The 18,062-nt window shown below is 38.3% G+C and overlaps 1 protein-coding gene and 1 long non-coding RNA gene across 3 annotated transcripts; one reads left to right on the top strand and one right to left on the bottom strand.

Annotated features, from left to right (window-relative positions):
• Positions 1–71: 71 nt before the first annotated feature.
• LOC117412644 (cilia- and flagella-associated protein 100-like) lies at positions 72–9,649 on the bottom strand. 2 transcript variants are annotated; one of them, XM_034021170.3, is made up of 16 exons: positions 9,487–9,649; positions 7,848–7,928; positions 6,935–7,021; positions 6,662–6,759; positions 6,340–6,508; positions 6,196–6,263; positions 5,929–6,092; positions 5,615–5,695; positions 4,967–5,100; positions 4,694–4,772; positions 4,387–4,444; positions 3,706–3,857; positions 2,318–2,453; positions 1,926–2,128; positions 1,280–1,373; positions 72–637 (listed from the first exon to the last, which is right to left on the bottom strand). In XM_034021170.3, the coding sequence occupies exons 2-16, from the start codon at positions 7,912–7,914 to the stop codon at positions 524–526; spliced, it is 1,704 nt and encodes a 567-aa protein (XP_033877061.3). In that variant the 5' UTR covers positions 7,915–7,928; positions 9,487–9,649; the 3' UTR covers positions 72–523. The 2 variants fall into 2 exon arrangements, with proteins under 2 accessions (XP_033877061.3, XP_058844780.1); XM_058988797.1 differs by lacking the exons at positions 7,848–7,928; positions 9,487–9,649 and having other exon boundaries at positions 6,662–6,754.
• On the top strand, positions 5,096–6,096 carry LOC131697732 (uncharacterized). The gene is made up of 2 exons (XR_009307465.1): positions 5,096–5,582; positions 5,948–6,096. It is a non-coding gene; the product is annotated as an uncharacterized LOC131697732 (long non-coding RNA).
• Positions 9,650–18,062: the final 8,413 nt, after the last annotated feature.

Raw genomic sequence — 18,062 nt, 5'->3', positions numbered from 1 at the left:
GTGAGGTCTTCAAAAACAATTGCAAACGCAGCATTACTGCAGGTGGGAATTAACTTAATTGAAAGTCTTTTATACTTTACAAAAGCTCACTAGTATTTAAAGTTTGCAATCTGGAAGAGCCAGAAAAACTAGGGTAGGGTTAGTTCACTGCAAGTGGATAGGAAACCATCCTGTAGAATGAAAATGAATAAATCTGGTTATTTCGTATTGGCATGATGCATCCCTCCACAAAATATACACTGTAAAAACTCACAAAATTGTAATTGATTGAAATGCAAATACAGCACTGAACAAAGTTTTGCAAGCAAGTTACGAGTTATTGAAAGTAAACTTGATCATCTTTATTTGCACTTTTCCTTACAATGACATGATTCAGTTGATTTATTTTTGTCTTCTACATTACATAAGATTGTTAGAACCTAATTGTTTTTCCTAGGACATGATTGAAAATCTTCATGTGAAACAAAGAAATACTGAAAAAGAATGCACTTTATCTTCTGCGTGATTCAACTGTCAACCTTTTTTAGGTGAAGAAGTATATCTGTTCCTCTTTCTCCCTGTTGGTGATTTCCTGGTTCTTATCTTCCTTCTGTTTGATGACAGGGGGTTGTGAACGGTATACCAGCTTTTTACCTGTCTAAATGTAAAATAAGAGGGAGGGATGAAAAACACAGGTCAGTGGGTTATAAATACAAATGAAGTATCATGAAAAATGTGTCCACACCATGTAAAATAGAATAGCATAACACATTACCAGGTCTTAACAAATTTGGAAGTATGATTCCCAAGATACATCTTTCAATCCTTTTCCTAGGCAATGCTTTCTTTCTATCTATCTCTATCTATCTATCTATCTATCTAATTAATTTACTTGGATTTTCTGTGCAATATGTATGGAATAAAAAATTAAGCAGAGTTTGAACTGAACCATCATGTAATGCAAGTTATATCATTTGCATCTAATTTGATTGTGCAATGCAAGTTTCTTTCAGGGCAGAATAAATTAACAGGTCTGGCTGAAACAGTCCTGTAGTAATATCCATATCTTTCTGGTTTAGATTTCGTTGTGTTCTTCAATTCCTATTCTTGAATGTCTGAAAAATTGGCTTTTGCAACCAAGAATTAGTTTTGTTTTCCAAGCTAGTTTCAGGCTGGAAATTGAAAGCCAAGGCAGGGCTTCAGCTTTTTGGGTTATCAAAAGGTTAACACGTCCTAAAGCACTAGGTCGGACTTGAATACATTTGTTATCCATGTATAAAGAGTATACTATCAAGCTTACTGTTTTCTTGATGTCGGCCTGGGATCTTTGCAGTGCTTTACGCAGTCTCTCCTCTTGATGCTGCTTCTGCAGTTTCATTTTTTCTTCCCTATTCCTGAGAAATCAATAAAAAACATCATTGGGCTGCTTGCATTTGCACAAGTGACAGCTTTTTTGCTATAGTTTATATTTGCAAGAAGTACTGGATTGTGTGTTGAAAGTGCATCTTGAGTGTGGAGAAGCATTTATATATTTGATCTTCCTTTTAATGATTAGTAATTGGCTTACAATCAATTTTCTTAGTGCCTAATATTGGTGTTATTGTTCTGAAGATTTCTGATGCCCTTATCACATCCTGTGCTCAAGCAGTGAGTGAGTTACAAGCAGTCTGAGCTTCCTAAAGCTATAGTGTGGTTCTGCAAAAAAACAAACTAAAAAAAAAAAAAAAGCAAAGGATAAAATGATCTCCAGTATAAGAGTACAAGTGATACTGTTACAAATCCTAGTAAGACATTGATTTAAAATATAACTGCATTTAAACATGTAATTTCTCAAATCATTTTATAATTTCTGCAGGACTGCTGATTGCAAGAGCGTAGCAATTCTGATTCTGGACTGGGCCCTGAAGCGATCTGCTCAAAATCGAAACTGGGCTAGACAGACCCACCTGATGCGGCGCTCCTTCTCCTTGGCCCTCTCAGCCACCTGCACTTTCTCCCGGGGGACCATCTCGATATTCTCGAAGAGCTCCTCCAGGCGGTTCTCGATGGCGGTGAGCATCAACAGGGTGCTCAGGTTGGCATTGTTCTGGCCGATGCAGGCCCGGTACACCTCCTCCACCTTCTTACTTATTGAGTCCATCATCTCGTCCTGTAGGGCAAGTCAAACATCATTGCCATCAACCAGTGGAGCCAAATCATACTGTGTGCTGTGGCAGTAACATGCGCCGTTCTGCCAACGCATTGAAACCGGTCAGAAACTGAATTTTAAAACCATGGTTAATACTGAGAAGGAGAAAAAGGAGGATGCTGATAATGAAATAGCTGAGTAAATCAATACCTGATCTTCTGTCTTGAACTGTCCAAAGGAGAACACTCGGGCCTTGAGCTCCAGCTCTGCTGCCCTTTCCGTCTCCCTGTTGATGGTATACTGCAGCATATCCACCTGCTGTTTCAGAGTATCTGTTTCATGGTCCCTTTAGAATTGGAAAACAAAGGGCTTTAAAAACATCTATATACTCCACTATGAATTCTAATAACACATCCATGCGGATAATTCCAGAGAGCAGCAATTTACTGGACTTTTATTGGTTTAACTTTTTTGACAGAAACTTTGGGGGGAGTATCTTCTGGGACACCAGCGCTCACATAGGTCATCCAGCAGTGATGCGGGTAGCCATGTTGTGAAGGTCTTGTGATTTGTGGACTGTCTGGAGCGGTGCATGCAGCACTAGTAGCCATTTTAAGAAGGTTTCTAGAAGATAATGTAATGTAATATCTCATGCTGGCACCCTGGATTATTTTGAGTAATAAGAGTGTTTTTTTATTGGGAGTTTAATTGCAAACAGGCTATTAGTTTTCTTATTTGAAATTAGGGGTCACTTATTTTGGAGTAAATCTGGTATATACAATCCCAGACAAGGTTTATAGCAAACAGATTAAGTAGTATCAGTTGATTGGATTTGAAGTGGACTTCTTATTTTTTTTGGACCAGCTTAAGCAGCTTCTTATCCAGCACCAAGTCTCCTGAACCAGAACAACCAGCTGAAAACCAGCAAAACCCCCGGCCCTGACCAGCATGCACCAGTGATGGTCATTCCTGCTGGACATTTAGAATAGCATCCCATAACAAATACCTATCAAACCCAGTGGTTTCCACTATATAATCCCAGATATACTTTTCTTCACATAGCGACATAAGTGCGTACAAATTTATGGAATTACTTTTTTAATAGTCCTATTGTACTTCTATCCTGGAGTTTCTTAAAATACATGTAGTCATTATATTTATCTCAAATGTGTAGCTTTGAAAGAAACACGTTTTAGAAAACGTGTATTTTAATTTTAAAACATGTCTGTTTGCAAGCCATGCTTTTAGACCCACCACTTCAAGGGCGTCTTTCCTTTTCAATAACCAATCAGCTGCTTCCTTTACTGACTGACATGCTTTCTGCCAGTAACACGCAGTAACCCAAAAGACACTGCTTGGGTGAAATGAAGGAACATGACTTCCTGTGAGACAAGGCAGGCAGACTGAGAACTGTCTCTTACCTAGTCTAGTGTTTTAAAATTAAAATACATGTAGCTAATGGGAAGACTTACATAATTATTTTGTTAGCTACAATTACTTTAACTGGGTAAGTCATTAAATGTCAATTTTAAATGATGTGTTTTAGCCTGTGTCCCTGGTGCCATCAGGACAGAGGAAAGTAAATTACAAACACCCACATCTTTTGCTTTGTGGTGGCCATGGTCTGCTTGAACTCCTCCAGTGTCTCTTCTGTCTCCTGGGAGTTCTGGATCAGGGAGAGGTTCTGTTCCTCCAGCTCGATCAGGATATCCAGTAGCTGCTGGGGATCCGTGAAGTACAACTCTGGCTCCTGGTTGACGGGTAACATACGTTCACAAACAACTGCACCCTTACGACTTGATTTTCAACAATAAAGCAATGGGTCTGCCCTAAGGGGCAACAATTGCAGATACAATGGTATAAGCAGAATACTGTTTTACTACAGTAGTAACATTGTCATATGTTTACTTGAAATATCAGTATTACTGTAATACACTGGTACCACATGTATGATACAGTATTAGGATCATGAGCAATATTTATTGTAAACGTCCAATCATAATAATAATTTCTAACTTGGTTAATTTGGAAACAAATTGTATGTATAAAAGCCTTGCAGATTGGTATATTGTAGCAGCACTGATATTATATTGCATTCAGGCTTGTTTCCATACAGGCGTTTTACAGAACCGTATTGTAATCAGCTTTGCCAATGCTTGATATCTCATAAAGGTTTTGCTTTGTGTCTGCAGTGAAGAACACTGTCTTTGTATAACAGTGGAGACATTTCATCATGCTGTTCTGTGATGCAAAGGTATTGACAGAAACTGAAAACTGACCTCGTCACAATCCGAGGAGCTCTCTTGCATATCTTCCATCTGAGACGGCTCTAAACTCCTGCAGTGGATGAAAAGATTGTCTTCGTGGTTACAAGAAACTCTTCAGGAGTATAATGTTGCATCAAATAGCACTGTTCTATAAGCTTTGATACATTTCCTTTATCACATATGCAGCCATTCAGAGCAGTTCCATTGCTTCAACACAGCGATCCTCTCTCTCTCTCTCTCTCTCTCTCTCTCTCTCTCTCTCTCTCTCTCTCTCTCTCTCTCTCTCTGATCTGTTATCTGTTATCTGTTTTGAACTCACAATTTCCTGATCCCTTGTGCTTTCATGATAGATTCTTTCCTCCCCTGCATCTCTCTGCTGGAAGGCCTGCCCTCGGTTTCTGGAAGAGAGCACACGAGAATTAAGATCACCTGTCCATATACACTGACTGGCCACTTTTACTACTTGTCAAACGGATTGCATTTGGCCTCTCTGGTGTGGGGCATGTTCTCCTGGTGTACTACCGGGCCGTTGCATTTTCAGTTTCTATCAGACATAGAAATTGTGGGCAAACCGGGCTCAGCTGCTACTTACTTGATTTCTCAGCTTTCTTGGCCTTCCTTTGCTTTGCCTCGTACTCTTCTCGCCATTCTTTGGGTGAGAGCTTCGTGAGGAAATCCTTATAAGTCATGTACTCCTTCAGGATCTCCTCTAACTTGGAAATCTCACTAGAGCATGGAGGAGCAGAGATAAGACATGGTTCTGATAGAGAGGACCAGCACCCCAAGAAACAAAATCTGTAGCTGTGTTTTTATTTTGTTTTTTCTACTCTGTATGTCTCATTTACCTTTTTTTTACAATACCTTCAAAACAGGAATCCAGAATACCAAAACTGCACATGGGTTCCTTTAAAACCACAGTGTCTAATGCATATCAGCAGTGTCCTGTATAAAGGCTGGTTTTGGAAGATTGATATATGAGGACTGCAGATTGAAGACATTTTATTGTTGATGCTTAGTTCTGGATGTTATGTCAAAGGTTAGCATGCCAAGATTACTGAAGCCATGGTGATAAGTTAAACATGTATACTATTGCTGTTGACATCCGTTTGATATTGTGTGTCTATTGCAGAAATATTGTGTCCCGGAAGGAAGGCAAAATGACATCCCAAGAACCAGGATGATCCAGGGAAATCCGGTGGCCACTACAAGTATATTGTTTCTGGTTTTTTTTATCTTTTACCTTTTTAACCCCATCAGTTTTGTGGATATTCTTTTTATTTCAGCCACCTTCTCCAGTTTCACTTTTGTTTCTAGTTCAGCGCTGTAAAAAATGCAACACAATGCAAGTTATTCAAATATAGTCGATACAGGATATATTCCTAATAATATTTATTAGGAATTTGTTATTTTTAATTATTTGAGGGTATTGTAGGCGCAAATACCTGGATTAGAATGAACCAGGCTATGCACCAAGTAAATTAGTTATTCATTATTATTAACAAACATTCACTGATCTGTAAATTGTGGTTTCATGTCTTATTAAAGTCTAATTACATTTTTATGGCTTCCACAGAGTTCTTGTCATTCTCCTTCAGGAAGGCGTCAAACATGGTGGCGTCTTCCTCCAGATACTGCTCAGCCTTCTCCAGCTTGCGCTCCTCAGCGATCGCCATCTCATCCAGCTTGCACATCTCATCTCGCTTCACTGCCAGGGAGTACTGCCAGGGCAGCAGGGCACACACACCAGCCACGTGTTTGTTTATTTATAATAATCATACAGGAAAGAAATAAAAAAATAAAAAACTGAAAAAATATTCTCACCTGCAATAAAAACATCTGCCTTTTCCTGGATATAAATTCGTTGATGCTTTCTTTTTCTATATGGCAACCTGAAACAGAATAAATAAATAAAATGCCGCCTATGTCCTCTAGCATCTCCCAGTTTGAAAAGCACACTATACTAACCCTTAGTCATAGACAGTTTCCATGAAGCTTGTTCATCGTCACTCCCACCCTTCGCACCCTCCTCTTTCCCCTCCTTCATCAGATCTCTTATCTTTGTCCGCTTAGCATTCACACGGCCAGCATAGGTTGTTTTCTCGTGGATTTTTAGATTCCTCTCCTGCTCATGCTCCTAGAGGGGTAAAAACTCCACCATTACAGACTTGTCATGAACCAAGGATTAGAAACATTGTATCGTTAGTGTTTGTAGCTCATAAAATAAGGATTAGGAATGTGAGGTTAGTTAAGCAACGGTGTATTTGAAAATAGTTCACGTTAGGCTTACCAGCTTCTTGCGCTCTCTTTCCTTGTTCCTCAAGAGGAAGATATCCTGATCTGGAGGAACTTTGAAGGGGTTTCTGTTGGCTTCGTTATCTACCTGCTCTATAAAACACAAAGAAAGCCTTGAATACCTACTCCCAGTACCAACGAGACACATAAATACTGCCGTATACGTATAGATTTCTGTGCAGACCCTTCAAATTTCCCACGTGTTACCAAATTCCAAGTGACAGCAATGAAATCAATGACTGACAAACAATTGAAGGGATTATATTACCTGAAACAACAGATTTCGTCCCGGCGCCAGACTTTGAAGAGTGGACTGGGGACGGTAGACTTGATTTCAGTGATGTGCTTCGAACCTCTATAGAAAATAATAAATCAGAAGTACACACAAACTATATAACCGTGCCTATATTATTATTATTATTATTTATTTCTTAGCAGACGCCCTTATCCAGGGCGACTTACAATCGTAAGCAAATACATTTCAAGTGTTAGGAAATATAGTAAGCCCCAGTGAGCATATGGCTCAAATGCATTTTACCTGTCTCTTCAGGGAAAGCAGGAATACAGGTACCAGAATGCATTGTGACGTGTGTTAAAAATTTTGATCTGTTCTAATGTTATGCAAATAAGGTGAACTGTTTGATTCACTGTATAGTATATATGGCCTAGAGCAGTTGGCCATAAAGTGAGTCGAAGGCAGCAGCTATTTATCAGTTTAATTAAAACCATGTAAATGGCTGCATGTGGTTATTATATGGCATGTGGAATCACTGTATAGTTTGGATCAACAAACTAAAGGATCCTGCCCCTGAACTGAACGGCAGATTTGGTTGAAGTCAGACTCAGAGCTGAAGCAACACATAACTGACTTTCAGGATCTTGAAAAAGGAAAGATCAAAAACACTTGTCATTTAATAACTATAACTACAGGTAGAATCGAATGTACTTGGAGACAACAGTCTCCTTCGCGTGTAGAAAGTCCTTGACTCTGACTTCATCCACTTCAAAGACTATGGTAGTTCCATAAAGGTGAAACAACTTCTATAGTAAACATTTCATTTTGGCAAAATTTCCATCTTGCAGACCCTGATGCTTAATGGTTGGGACAGAGACCAAACGGTTAACTTCCTCAGTGTTGTATGTGGGGGAAAAATGACTATTGTGCTTCTCAGGATACTCACTCGAAACCTTCCCTGAAGCTATTGTTTTTGGGGTCACTGAGGACCGTGCCAGTGTTGAGGATGACATCACAGAGGGGATACCTTAGGAAGAGAAACAGAGGGTGTGATTTCTATTATCAATAGGAGATCAATGGCACAGGTATCTGTTCCTTTTTTATTTATTTTTTTTGTACGTCTTTCTATTTTTAAAAGGTGTTCCCTTCAGTTCAGAAGGATGGCTGGTTTGTTTACAGGGTGGCCAGAAAGCTTGAAGGACAGAGGAAACGTGTGCCTCTCAGATTGACTTGAAAGAAATTTGAAATCAGACTCGTTCATTTTCATCCACAGCCGACTGAGCCCAAATCTATTTCAACTGGGACTCAGTCAGCCCCAGTTAAGATTGTGGGCTGGCAGAACTCGATCTCGCCAACTGACACTGATGGTGGAAGTTATCTAATGGGGGATCTTTGACTTGTGTAATGTCCAGTTGCAGATTGGATTACAGACTTCTGCTGTGTAAATAGTGTGTGGGAATGTAAGATTGGCAGAGACGGGGTTAAATCTCCCTGCCAACAACCACAAGTGTGGCCATTCCCCAGTTTGTATGTTGGAGGAGCTTGGGGGCGAGTGTTTGTATTGTTTTGCAATGTGGTAGTGAAGGCTAATGCCCAGCCTACAAGTGTGCTGTTCTTTTGAGATTTCAGTTTTACAGTTTCATGGTGCAGATGGAAACGTGACAGTGGATGCGTTAACTGAGAGGCTCAGAGCGAGAACTTTTCTGATCACTCAGATCACGGATGAAGTCTGCTCTGAGCTGCTCAGGGAGTGGAACTGAGCATGCCGTTATGTGGGTTCTTTCACTGAGCTACTCACTTAACGTGCCCTTTTGTGCCTGCAGCTTAAACGCCGTAATAATGTAAACAAAGTGGCAAGCAAACGGAGCACTTAGAACATTCAGTTATGGAAACGTGACCTTTCACCAAGGAATCATTTTACTGTATATGATTGTGGGTAAACTGCAGCATTAAAATAGTCTACACTTTATTATACCTATATCCCCACCAAATCTATAAATATCATCTTATAGATGTACAATGGAGATGTAGGTCAATCACTGTGACCTAGTTATTCATCCAAACAGGACCAGAGATTTCCAGCCCATCAATATAATAGCTCAACCAGTTATTCCAAACAGCAGTGCCTGGGCACTGTGATTTCATTCCACTCAACGTGTGTATCACTGTTTATATCTGTATCCTTGGAGTCAGAATGCTGTGACCTTGTATTTTTCTTAGTGATGTAGCTGAATGATGTGACGTCATACGTTTCATTTCAGTTGATAAATCTAAAACTGACTTCTCTGTGCTGCAAAGTGAGGTCATCAAATAGACAAAACCCAACTATACAACCTGAAGGTCACAACTGCGCATCTTTTGAATTATTCATGCATAGAAAAATAGCATATTATATATAATGCTAACATTGTAAATACAATGTATTAGCAATAATGTACTATTGTGTTCAGTGGACGCTACTAAAACTACGTATTACCTTGTTCGTAACACACACGCGCGCCTCTATCTTATTAAAGTTAAACCAATACCGATTTAAGTTTTATTTTTTGTTTTTCTTATTTACAGTATAATTAAGAGGCACTTACCTTACTTTGCCACTTTCTCGGTATGAACAAATTTAATCAAAATCCTTGGTAAAAGAAAAGCAGATAACAGCTGTGGCAAATGCATACAAATACATTAATTTAAATTTCATGTGCTACCAAACTTGCTCCAGTGCAATTTTTTCACAACAATGGAACCCGGATAAAGTTCTCATTGTTTACGTTTCCTTGGAAACATGGGGCTTCGGTTGCCACAGTAATCTGACGTCACAATGACAGTATTCAAATTATTAATTTTCGCTGGGGGAAGTGGTGTGTAGGATTTTATCATATCGGTGCTGCTTTATGATCCAACAATAAATACTTTTCAGTTAACATTAAGAATAATTGAGTAAATGCAAATGTATAATTCATACAATAGCGATATATTTATTGTATACGGGCCAATTTGCATAATGCTTAGGTCTTATATACATGCTAACATTCCCAATATGGTCGGGACAGACCCGATTTCCCAGCAAATGTCCCTCGTCCCGATGCATAGAAAAAAGTGCCGATATTTACCCATAGAGAAAAAAAAAATATTCTGCACAGTAGAGTTAGTGAAAACCACACGCTATGCTCTTCGTTGTGGCTGACACATCTGATAAAAAACATATTTAAAATAAACTAATGTGTGATCAATGCAAGCCTTGTGACAAGTATATTTATACCAATATGGAAAATATCCATTAACGTTTTCTACAGGGTTCAGTTTTTCTCAAATCAAACATTATAGTTACCGGTAATATAGAGCGTAATATATTTGTTCCATTCTTAACACGCTATTCGTTTATAAGTAGCGTACAATTATATTACAATATAATCCTGTTAATAGTCTAGTTTTCGCATTTACTGGTATCATTGCCTAATTGTTGTTTTCAGGAACATACTGTTTGCTTGATCATTCATAACTTAACAGATGTAAGTATAACCGCACTGGTGTTGTACCTCTGCATATCGAGATACCGCTGATCACAGCCACAAGATGTCGACATTTTGCATAAGCGTCTATTTCCTTTTAAACGCCAGCGCAGAACTAGAACCGACTATTTATAAGCCAATGGTCCTGCTCAGGACTGTCACCCACAGACAGCTGGTTTTGGTATTGGTTTGTTTAAGGGCGCAGATAACTTTAATACTTCTTTTTTTTTTTTTTTGTATTTTTATGAAAGAAGATAAAAGGCAAGCTATTAATACATAAAATAGTGAACTCTGTGCTATTGTGCATATCACATTTAAAGTTCAAAGGTATGAATATAGGCATGAGGTTAGATTTCAAAATATTTAATACTATAAGGCCACACCGCTTGTTTTTATTCGGGATTAAATGTGATCTTTGAATAAGCCTTAGCTCATGCACTACCGATAATTGCCAGATGATGTCAGAGAAGAGCCGTATTTGTTGTAAAACAGCTTTTATATGGCTGGGGCCACCTTTCCAGTCTGCTGCAACACGATGTAGTCATATTTAATGAGCAATAGGCAGACCACACCAATGGCAGCCGGTGAAAAAAATCGGGTTGGCACCCCCTAAGTAAAAAGGGGTACAAAAAAGAATGGCCATTAATCAATTTAAAAGAAAAAACGGTTAAATATATTAACAATCTATTTCTTCTTATAGAGACCCCCTTGGTAATTTAACTATTTTTTAAAACCAAAAAGGGTTTTCTCTTGAGAAATAAGCTGTCACATTGAGTAAGCACACTGTTGTAATAAACTGAGTATTGCATTGCTGTTCCTATGCTTTGGGGTTGTTGACTGTGTTTGGCAACTGTTTTTGCAAATGCAACTGTGACCTCCACTGCTTATTTCAAAACTGAGCACTGACTGGGAATAACACATCGATGAAGGCATTAGCCAAAACTTTGATCTGCTTGTTTTACCTCACAATTCAAGCTTGGGTTTAAGTTGCAGTGGCATTAAAAAAACAAAACAAAACAAAAAAACACGGTTTAAAAGTTTAGCGACATAATGCATTTAAATAAAATGAGACACGTCACTTACAGAAGTCTAATTCACAGTGGATCTCTAGAGTTAATGTCAATGCAAAACTAGCATGTTAGGTTTACATGCACATGCACACTCCTTCATTTAAATTTCCACCTTAGCTTTCCATATTACATAATATATTCAGGTTCCATTTCTCAAGGAAGCAGTGTTTGTTGCCCAGTAGCGGCGCTTTCTCTCCTCGGACAGAGCTCAACCAGTGCCCCAGCATGGTGTTCCTTTACATATGTATGTAAAGGAACTATATATGCAGAGTACAAAAATGAATATATATATATATATATATATATATATATATATATATATATATATATATATATATATATATCTTTTTGGATGTACACAAAAGGTGTAAATGATTACAAAATACTTTTACAGGACGTTTCATAGGCTCAACTGACCTGAGTATTCATATATTCTCTAAAGGGTCATACTGTTAATTAACTCATATGTTGAAAATGCCAAGTGTGCCTTTAAGACTGTGTCCGCTTTAAATATCTGGTTTAACCTTCCCTAGTCAAACAAGCTCTTGAAAAGCACATTCATATTTCAAAAATGCAAAACTTGAGGAAAATGTGGTAGGATTAATGTTAGGGTGTGCCCCTAAGCACTTCCCTACATTCAGTGAAACTCCTTGTGCCTTGTACTGGTTTATACTACCTGCTTTCAGTATTATCAAGTGTGTGGATTCATATATTTCAATTGTCTCTGCAGCCATCATTTTCCCCAATCAATCACCAGTCACATCCAACTTCAATTAGACCATTAGAATGTTTGTCATTTCTTAAAAACAGCTCCAATTAGTCCCACTATCGCAGCTATCTGATACATATTTTTCCACACATTTTATAACTAACAGCTGGCTTTAGGCTTTTTAGAACGCATGTCTGATCATGTGCTAACTTCCTGTCGTAATAAAGTGGACGCTCAATATACCATAATCTCTAAAAAAACCTTTCCATTGCTGTGCAAACAACTGCATTCATCTGCCCTTGGGTACTGTACCAACCACATTCTGTCGAGGCAGACCTCTCTCCCTGGAATGTTACCTGTTACTTTTATCTGTAGTTTTCCTTTTTAAAAATGCAGTCACTTTGAAAACATGTTTTCAGAGCACTTCTTACAAACCTAAAGTACTGGAATTGAAAATACATTACTTCCAGTGCATTTGTATGCTTATTGTAATTCTTATGATCTATATAAAACAATCATTTTTCATAGCATCCATTCATAGCATTCAGCTGTCAGTTTTTATTAATAGTGACATGGTTTCATTTCTAAGAGGTAGAATAGAAGAGGCATTTGGCAATAACATCATGTTGTTTTAAATACATTATTGAAACCCCTTTTAAAAATACAAAAAAGAAACTTAATAAATTAAAATACAAACGTTTCAACCTGAAGTCTTCCTCAGTGTCTTCAATGAGAAAGACTTCTTAATGTTTGTCATTGAATTCATTCCATTTTAGTATTTCTAAATTTAGCACTGTTGAGTATTTGGGTGTTGTTTATTCCTTGCCTACAAAGTAGTTATTTGCCACAGTAATACTATAATCACAATAATTACTGGCCCATCCCCTTTTTAAAAATTCCCCATGTGTAATAAAGCATAGTTATGTATTGTAGAGGTATGGTAAAACATATTCAAAAACATGGTAAATATATCACATAAGCATGGAAGAAAGCATGAGGAAATTACTGTGCAAATGTACCCCCAATTTTACATTTATTACAACCCTGTATTATAATAATGCAAAGCTTGATCCTTGATTGAGTTAAATGCAATATTAAATCCCAATGGAGATACATCCTTCACTCTGGTTTGGAGGGTTCACATAAACACTGTACAAATGTATGACTGGATCATCTGAATTACTCACAGAATGCTAACAGAATGCTTAACTGTTTTCTGTGCATTGTCTGTGATTTCAAAGAAAAACAAAAGCAATTGAAAGACTTAACCTATGGTCTCATCCCATAATGTAGTGTTCTTTGTGGCTTAATTAGATGCAGCTTTCGGTCACATGACAGATAATGTTCTAAAAATAACATGCTGTCATAACAAGCGTGGACTGAAAAAACCCTCCTTAACTGATACAATTCTGTGCATTATATACAGGACGAGGCTACTTTATTAGGATATATTTTGAATCACAGTTGGCACATACAGGAGCTGAGCCATGCGTCACTGTGCAATATATAAGGCTTTGCACTGTTATCCATAAAAGTACAAAAACGATCAGTGTTTCAATTAGACATTATATAGTGGGTGACTAGCACTCATATCCCTGCACCTGCAATTAGGAAATCAAGGACCACTGTGTCATAAGCCTTCGTTGAAGATGACGGCTGCAGAGTGACATTCTGAAAGGTATCCATCCATAAGCACAATAACCCATCCCAAGTGGCTCATCTGGTATGCAGGGTTCGTCATACGATTTGGGGAGTGCAGGTTCACATCCTGACTGCACGAGATGGGTGACCATCACTGGGGAGTCCACAGACATGGGTTAGGCAAAATCATCAGGGACTGTTTCTCCTCACCGCACTACAGCGGACCCTGCTGGCCAGGTGCCTGGTGAGTAGGGCTATGCCAGTTCTGTTAATGTTCTCGTAAGCTAAACTGCAGCCCTACACAGTTCATCTGAGGTGTTTAAGAATCTATTAAAGGGCATGCAACTGTCTATGAAAAAAAAAAATCTGTCTAATAACTGTATTAGGCAAAGTAGGGGGAAGGGTGCCTCTTACTGCAGTGGAGTTTCAGGGCATAATGTGAGCAGTCTACCCATATGATATATTTTGAGTGTAAGTGACTTTAAATTAACGTTTTATTTATTTAACCAGCATTGCAGTCTCTTAAACCACCTTCCAGTCTTTTATAAATGCATTAATACAAATACAAACAAATAATAATTGAGGTGTCTAAGAAGATAAATGTGTGTATATAAATGTGTGAACCATACTGTACATTTGGCATTTGAAAGTTCAATACAAATGAAACGATATCTAGAATATATCAATTATGTATGAAAATCAGTGAGATAAACAGTTAATATCTGTGTGTGTGTGTGTGTGTGTGTGTGATGTTTGAAATATATTAAAGATGTTAAAAATAGTTTAATTCTGATTATGATTCAGATTATTATTATTGTTATTCTGCAGTAGAGTAATCTTCTGCTATATAACATTGAGCCAGCTTCACTGTCTCTGATTTGATTGTAGTCTGACATGACTTTGGTCCGATTTGAGTTTCATGTGATTTCACTTTGGCCTGACCGGATCAACCTAGTTTTGGGGCGATTTAAGCGGTATCCAAAACACATTATTTGAGAGGTTGGGGGCACCAGAAATGTATTATTGGAAGGTGTTAAGAACTTGAAAACAAGCACCATAACCCCGTACCATGTTGTTGGGATACATTCATGCTTTATAGGGTTAGGTCCTTGAACTCTTGTGCTGCTGCACCAAGAACTAAAAAAAAAATGTTTTCCCACTTTCCCAGAAAAACTAGGTCAGATTGTAGCTGTTTTTAGAGACTCACTAGTATAATTGGAGCACAAGGTAATGTTCTACCCACCAAAAGAAAACTAAAATTATATAGAAATTATGTCTATAGCTATTTGCTGTTGCTTCCCAAAATAGCTGCAAGTGGAGGCTTGATAAAATATCATTTTATTATAGTGTAATAGTTGACTGCTTCCTGTTTTGTTAGCCTAATTTCCACAATGTCTCCTCTTATTTACCAGTGCAATTCAATCTGGGGGAGTTACCAAGAAGGATGTCATTTTTAAAAAAAAAATCCAAAAATGTAGTGAAAAACAGCCATAACAGAAAGAATGTGTTTATGTGAGCTTATTATTCTGTACAAACATGACTTATGTTGTATAAGACTGAACTTTACACAATGGTGTTTCAACTGGACCCTCGGCCCCTCAAATTTCAAGAATGAACCCTTGCAAGACATATCGCGTGATTGTAAACTCGTTCTCGGAGCAGTGGGTAATCTCCTTGTGCACCTTCTGGTGGTGTTTGTGAACTCTTCTTTGAGCACGGTCTCAGAGCAGTGGTGCACAGCTCGGTCCTGGAGGGCTGGTGTCCCTGCAGGTTTTTATTCCAACTGCACCCTAAAGTACTTTATTGGACCTTATTAGAAGCTTAGTTGGTTCAATTAACTAATTTAGAGTATGATTAGAACAAAAACCAGGAGGGACACCGGCCCTCCATGACCTGAGTTGTGCACCACTGGTCTCAGAGTGCACTCTGCTCCAGCTTTCATCTAGAGGTACATTTTCAAAGCGCTTTCAATATGAGCCATGTGAGCTGTCACTGTGGGTGGGGTGGGTGACTTGTTGGGAGATGGGGCTTTCATTCGTTTGAATGTCTTCATAAATACAAAATAAATATTAAATATTTTATATAAAAAACATTTGTAAATAAATAAATAATAGCTGTATTTATAAAAAAAAAACAAAAAAAAAACATATTAATTCCTCATTGGCACTGTCCAATTAATTCAGCAAAACGCCTGCCTTCCAGTAGTGCCCCTACTGTCATTGTATTGGCACCCGTGTTACATCCCTCATTTTCTGCCGCCAAAGCTTCCACGCAGAAATCCACACTGAAGAGAGTGCCCAGAGAGCATACGGTCGAATACAATACAAACATTGGTGGAATGTTCTCTGTTAAAAAACACAGCAATGTGCTTCGCTCATTACTGGTAAAATGTGAATGTACTGGTCCTGTACTTAAATAGATACCTACCGCAACACACCCTGTGCAACAGATATTAGGACACCACAGCAACATTCTGTATTTGACCTTAGGTGGTTCCATGCAGGTGGGGTTCAAGTAGTTACCGTGTCAGTACTGCAGGATTCCAGATTACATCAGTTGTCATTGCAGGAACAACCCTGCAGGCATAATATTAGCTTTGAGGATGACTGCTATAAAACAAAAAAGCTGTCACAAATTCAATATTAAAGTAAAACTACAGGTTATAAGACATTTGGCAAAGGTACTACTTCAAATATGTATTTCAGAAGGATTAATATTTCAGAGACCTATGCCTAAGGTTACCATAAATCAGCTGCATCTATAAGCCAAGTCTGCACTATCTGTCAATTCTCATTGTGACATCTGCTAAACCTGAGTGATGTGTTGAATATTCCTTTGGTAAGTTATGAGGTCCTGGATTACAAAGTGGCATTCAACAGTTTCACAGAACCCTTTAATGGTTGTCTGAGGTGGATAGTTATGTGCGATAGATGAAGCAATACAGTGCAGATTTTGGATTTTCTCCTTGACATCAACATGTTTGCCAGGGCTTGGAAAAATGAATGAGAAGGCTCAGGTGGGGGTCATATTAAATGTAACACAGGAAGTGACCTTAAAGTGTTGGCACAGGACAAAAACAGAAATATCCTCTGCTAAACAGCTTTTGAGAATGTTGCTAATAAGAGGATAGACATTTTTAAAATAGTTATACTTAAGCTATTTTAGCATTCTAGTTTTATTTGGGAGGCATGGAAATACTGCAGTGAGAGCTATTTGGCGCTAATACAGACCTGCAACCTTGGAGAGGCGAACAGAAGGGCTTCGGTAATGAGCAGAGGGTGCCCTATATAGTGGACTGAGGTCAGAGTTGGGACAGCCAACTGTAGAGGGGGAAATCTATTTTTTATCAGGTAGAAAAAAAGGTATGCAAAGAACATTTGGATACCGTGGCAGTCTATTACCTTAGCAGAACTGTTAGCAAATTACAGCACTGAAAACCTCATTTATGTGGCACAGATATGGCATCATTGTGCTGCGATGGATTAGCATTGTGTAATGGCTCATATAATTGCGCTATGCATTGAATTGTACTACTGTGTTGCCACATTGCCACCAGTACTCCTAATTCGAGAACCTTTGCACTGCCAATATCATTAAATCAAGAAATGTTCTTGTACATACCTTTGGAGTTTTATTTATTTTTGTATAATTGTTTTAAAATTGTGAAAACAAATACATTAGTGCAGTGTGTTCCTGTTATGCATATCACTTTTGATGTAGCGAAAACGTAATATATTCCTTAATTCCTTTAATTTTCGTTCTTGGTTTACTCCACATTCACTCCACGCTGGACCTTAAAGTATCAATTGCTCCAAGTAGAAACTGACTCCAACGTTGAACAAATGGGCATTACATGAACTACAGTATTTTCGCCACTGGCGTTCTTACTATACTTGACATAGAATATGTTTGTTGTATATTTTATAAATATGCATTCTATAGCTGTTGTAGTAGTAAGGGTAGTAGCATTTTTAAAACTGCTCCGAGTCCCCAATAGTTATATAAAGTTGTTTAATTTAAGATTCCTGATGGAGTCCAGATTCTCAAATCGAGTTGGTATGAGACCAGCAGAGAAAAGCGCTTGCAGATGCTTCCATTGACGACAAATGTGCAGTCCGGCCCCTTTCAACAGCCAACGAATCAGAGCACGGAACAGAGACGAGCCTTCCCCAAACCTACCCCCTAATTTTACTCTTATACTCTACACACCAATTGTCATGTGACAGTAATGCTAC

The sequence above is a fragment of the Acipenser ruthenus genome, chromosome 16 (assembly GCF_902713425.1).
Source record: "Acipenser ruthenus chromosome 16, fAciRut3.2 maternal haplotype, whole genome shotgun sequence".
Classification (NCBI taxonomy): domain Eukaryota; kingdom Metazoa; phylum Chordata; class Actinopteri; order Acipenseriformes; family Acipenseridae; genus Acipenser; species Acipenser ruthenus.
Note: the sequence above shows the minus strand (reverse complement) of the source record. Positions and strands in the feature narration are given on the sequence as shown.